Source organism: Molothrus aeneus, chromosome Z, assembly GCF_037042795.1.
Source record: "Molothrus aeneus isolate 106 chromosome Z, BPBGC_Maene_1.0, whole genome shotgun sequence".
NCBI classification, from domain to species: domain Eukaryota; kingdom Metazoa; phylum Chordata; class Aves; order Passeriformes; family Icteridae; genus Molothrus; species Molothrus aeneus.
This window is the reverse complement of record NC_089680.1, coordinates 17,676,813-17,681,898: the sequence shown is the minus strand read 5'-3', so window position 1 is coordinate 17,681,898 and position 5,086 is coordinate 17,676,813. Positions and strand designations below refer to the sequence as shown.

The following is a 5,086-nucleotide window of genomic DNA, read 5'->3' as shown; positions in this document are numbered from 1 at the left end:
TTGCTGATCCCTTCAGCGTGTTTACTTTTGCATTCTTCGTTGTGGGAGAAGGCAGGCTGAATAGCAAACTTTGCGTTTTGTTGCAGCTGCCTTGATGCGTGCGCCCCTGCCCGCGCGAAGCGACGCCTTGTCCCATACGCTTGCCGCCTCCGTGTGATGTGTTTCCCACCGCTTGTTTGCACGCCCAGGAGCACTTCTACAAGCGCCAGCGAGAGCAGCGTGCTGCACGAAGGAAGCGCAGTGCACAAGTAATTCTACACGTACATATAGAGGAGCAGTGTCCTTGAATTGCTTTACACTCTTCTGGGACTGGCAAGTTACCATGCCAACGCATTATAAAATCAACCACTCATTTAAAGAAGTACTTTCAAAGCTGTATTTACTTCTTGCATGTAATTATCCATTAAAGTAAGAATAGCAGTAATTTACATCTATGTGAAGTATTACAGGCAGACACAGATTTTTGTTGTTTTGTTGTTGGTTTTTTTTTTTTTTTTTACTGTTTTTTGGTTTGTTATTTTGTTGTTTGATCCCCGCCTCTCTTCCCCCACCCCCACATTTCGGGTGCTGAGAGTTCAAGTGTCCCTGGAAAACAATTTCACTGCATCCATTATTTAAAGCTCTTTCTTCACTAATTTACACGTTTAGAAAATCCAAAAAAGCCATACATATTTAAAAGACAGGCCTTTTTTATGCCTTCTATCAAAAATACAAGGTTTAAGGCAGCTCAGAAATAGGCGTTTATACAATTCTAAAACGTTCATAAAGTCTCTCCAAATAAGAAAGTTAACTTTCAATCTGTAAAATACACTGTACATTTGACGTTCTAGAGAATACTTCACTTAATCACTGTTGCTGGTATCCCTTTAAACATAAAGTGAAATCTGTACCTTTCCAGAAACGAATAGCAAATGCAGCTACCTGGCAGATAGGACATGGAATTAAAACTTTTTATTATTTTTTTAAATAAATTATCCCCAAAGCATACAATTTATAAAATTCTATATACAATGACGAGCGACTGGTAACAAATCCCAGTTTTAAATACTTTTTTTTATATAAGATTTACCAGAGGTCAGCACCCTGATATGATGAGGCAATAAAACTTTTCAGGATATTTGTACATACATGTTCTCGAGTTTAAAAGTGTCTTTTAAAGATGGCAGTGCAGAGCTCTTTTAAAACAAAAGTTGCATTGTTCAGTATAGCCAACAACTCCGAAACAATTTTTTTTAATGTCGCTAGGTTACAGAGGAAGAGACGGCTGCTGGCACGCTTTTGTTATAGGGAATTTGTCTGTGCAAGAGGGAGTGCTGTAAACCACCAAATTTATTCAGTCTGCTATTTCCCTAGATTTAATGGCAGATGAGGCGTAAGCCCCTTTCGGGCACAACTGCATCAGGAAGAGCGAGATGCGGCTAATGATAATCAAGTTGCTGACTAACTAAGTACGGCAACGCTTTGGCAGCAAGTTTGGGTTGCTCACCTCTTACTAACCTTCATGTCAAAACTCTTAAAAGACCTCCAGTACCAGCATGCCACAACTCCCGGGTTGTACCGGGGGGCGGCTAGCGGCCCCACCCGCAGTCTCTGTCAGCCGCTCCGCTCGCTAGTAACACGAAGGCAGGGTGGCAGCAATTGCATAGTGCACACTCGAGACCAAAACCCGAACAGGAGCGGCCCCTGCGCTCCGGCCACCGCTCCAGCGGCCGGCTCGCAGCGCCGGGCTGGCGAAAGGGGTGGGCTGGGGGCTGCGCGCAGCAGCGGAGGCAGAGGGGGAGACGCGAGGGGACGGGGCGCCGGGGCGATGGGTCGGGGAATCCGCGGCCAGAGCGTGTAAAGCCGCTCCGCGCCGAGGGGCCCCGCCGGCCGGATCCCCGGCCGCCGCGGGAGGGCTCGACTAGAGGCCCGCGGCGGCTCGGCGCGGGGGGCCTGGCCCGGCCCGGCCCGGCCCGGCGAAGGGGATAGGGGTGCGGAGGGAGGCAGTGAGGGAGGGAGGCAGCGATGGGAAGCAGGCAGGCAGGAGGGGTGCGGGAAGGGAGGGATGCTAGAGCCGCGGCAGCAGGGGCACCAAGATGGAGGCGAGCAGCGCCCCAGCCGCCCCGGCGGGCCGGCCAGCGTTATCTGCCTGCACGGGGAAGCCGGGCTCGGCGCCCGCATTGTCCTCCACGTCGTCCCTCCCCTTCTGGCTCGGCTCCTCCTCGTAGTCCTCGTCGTAGTACTCCTCCAGGCCGCCGTCCGAGCCGCCGCTGCTGCCCGCGCCGTTGCCGCCCATGTCGGCGCCGAAGCAGAGGCGGGCCATGTTCTCCTTGACCGACTCGCAGATGGGCCGCTCCAGGCCGTCGCAGACGCAGTCGTTGAGCAGCACGGCCTTGGGCACGGCCAGCATGTCCTCGATGACGGCGCGGCACTCGGGCGTGCAGCGCAGCCCGTTGAACAGCTTCCCGCAGTAGGTCATGTAGCGGTTCAGCGCCAGGCTGCAGCGGCTGTCCCAGTCGCAGCGCCGCCGCGCCTCCGTGCAGCCCATGACGCCGGGGCCGCCGGAGCCGCCGCCGCCGGGGCCGCCGCCCGTGGGGCTGCTGGTGCGGGGTAGGCAGGGCTCGATGGCGCGCTTGGTGGCGCGGCAGTTCTCGTCCTGCGCGCAGTCGCAGTCCTCCAGCGCCGGGCCACGCCGGGTGTGGTTGAGCTGGATGAGCGCCGCGATGCAGTGGCTGGGGCACCGCCGCCTGGACGAGGCGGCCGCGCCTGCTGCGCCCGGCGGGCCGTCCCCTCCGCCCGCCGGCGGCGGCTGCTGCTGCAGGAGCACCGGGGCGCACGCCTCGGCGTACTGGTTGTACGCGTAGCTGCACTCGGGCTCCCCCTGACACTGCAGCACCGCCTGCCAGCAGATCAGCCGCCGGCCCTGCACCAGCGAGCCCCGAGGCGGCCACACGGCGCCCAGCGCCGCCGCCAGCCACAGCCAGGCGGCCGCCCGCGGCCAGCGCCGGCCGCCGCCTCCGTGCCGAGCGGGCGAGCGGGCCACCATCGCGGACGGGGGGATTGGCTGCAGCCGCGGGCGAGCTGGGAAGAGGCGCTGGTGGACGAGGAGGAGGAGGAGGAGAAGGAGCTGCCGCCCGTGGAAAAGTTTCCAAAACTCCCGCCGGCCGTGTGCATGAGGTCTCCTCGCATCAATCCATGCGCGCCGGGCCCGGGGCTCTCTAGCCCCCGGGAGCTGAAGCCGGCGGGGCGGCGGTACTAAGCAGGCGCCCGGGGGCCTTCCCGTGTCCCCCACCCGCTGCTCCGGGCTCGGCGAGGCGGCGGCGAAGGCGCCCGGGGAGGTGCAGGGAGTCAGTGCAAACCGGGGCTCGGACGACAGCGGATCCGTAGTGCGCTCGGGGAATCGCAAGCTGCGCCGGGAGAGCTCATGGTGCTGTATTGCTCTTCATGCAGTTCCGTTTCTCTCTTTTTTATTTTTTTCCCCCACAAAATAAATGCCCAGCTGCTGCTGCTGCCGCCTCCTCGGGAGCTTTTAACTCTCCGCTCGCAGCATCTCTGCACATGCCAGCCGCTCCGATCCCATTCACAGTCCCGGCTCCGCTCACTCCCTCTCGGTTCGGATCACGCTTTCGGATGGCGCGGAGAAGAAATGTCTTTCCTCGCTACCAAGACGAGAGCACTGGGAAAGGAGAAGAGTCAGCCTTCGCGGTCTCTTTCTCTCCGGGCGACTGATGCTGCTTCTGTTGTCAACAAGCCCTGCAAGCTGCTCTGTGGATCCGTCTGTGGATCTTTTTTTCTTTGCAAGGCTTTAAATACAAAAGTGCCCTCCAAGCAGCAGCAACGTGCTCTGATTAGGCTTCATTATGCATGCATGGAAAAGCAAACAAACAAAAAAAATTAGCAACGCTTCTTCTTTTACACAACCCCCCTAGCCTGCGCTTTCTCGCTCTCTTTCTCCCTTTCTCCACTTTTTCTCCCTTCGCTCGGCCCCCTTTCCCTGCCTCGCCACTTGCCATTGGCCCAGCCTGTTGTTGAAACCTTTTTTTTTCTTTTTTTTTTTTCCCTCCTTCTCTTTACGATGTGCTGGAGGGAGGGAAGAGAGAGGGGGGCTGGAGGGCAGCTCACATTCAAAGCTTGAAAGGAAAGGCTTAAGGAGAGTGACAGCCCCCCGAGGAGCCCCTCCTCCCGTTAAGGCGGCGCGGCGGCCGGGCGAGAGGCGCTGGGCGGCGGCGGCGGCGCCCGCGGGGGCTCGGCAGCACCGCGCTGGGATCGGGCGGCAGGGCAGGCTCTCCGCGCTCCGCGCCCGTGTCGCAGGCATGGCACTCTCACTGGTCCTGTTCCCTGCCACAAGGAGGGGAAAACCAACTTCTCTAGCTCGGGTAACGCGTGTACCCAAACTTCCCGGTGATTCAAGTGGGGGCAGAGCCGCTGCCAGAACGGCGGAGAGGATTAGGCTCAAAGTGGGACCGACTTTGTTCTTACTGAAGTAGAAACAGAGGTCCCTGGTTTCAGTGTGCTAGTACTCTCCGGCAGAGCAAAGCTAACCCACTAGTGGTGTAGTGCGACCATGTAAGTACTCCTTTGCTGTAGTTTCAGTATTACAACTTTCCACTTGCCACATACCCCCCGATTTTAAAGTCATTCAGCTCAGCTTCTCGCCTGAGATTTTTGAGTAGGTTTTAAGACACTGACTTACGAGGGTGCCTGTTGGCAGAACTACAGTAGATCCCAGTGTAATTCTTTGATACTTGATCTGCCAACTAGTAAAATGTCTCAAAAAATCTGTTATTAGTTTTAATTGAAAGCGAAATGCCCTGCTGAAGTTCTGCCTTCTTATTACACTTTCAATTTATAAGGAAGTAGAAGCAAAAATATTAAGGCACTAGGAGAGGAGCATAACAAAGTAGCGTGCATTTACCCACTGCCTTTCGTTTCCGTGCTACCTTAATTCCAGAGCAACATCGTCTCCAACCACAAGGGGCATCGGTATCTGCTGCCTGTCAAAACTGGCGCTTTTTTCATCCTGAGACTATCAACTCCATCTGTCACAAAAACTGGGACAAAATCTATTTTCCAGAAACTCGGGGATCTTGGAATCCCATGTGGTGTG

The 5,086-nt window shown here is 56.3% G+C and overlaps 1 protein-coding gene across 1 annotated transcript; it reads right to left on the bottom strand.

Moving 5' to 3' along the window:
- Positions 1 to 362: 362 nt before the first annotated feature.
- Positions 363 to 4,075, bottom strand: GAS1 (growth arrest specific 1). The gene has a single exon (XM_066569407.1). The coding sequence runs from the start codon at positions 3,023 to 3,025 to the stop codon at positions 2,048 to 2,050; it is 978 nt and encodes a 325-aa protein (XP_066425504.1). The 5' UTR covers positions 3,026 to 4,075; the 3' UTR covers positions 363 to 2,047.
- Between the last annotated feature and the right edge of the window lie 1,011 nt (positions 4,076 to 5,086).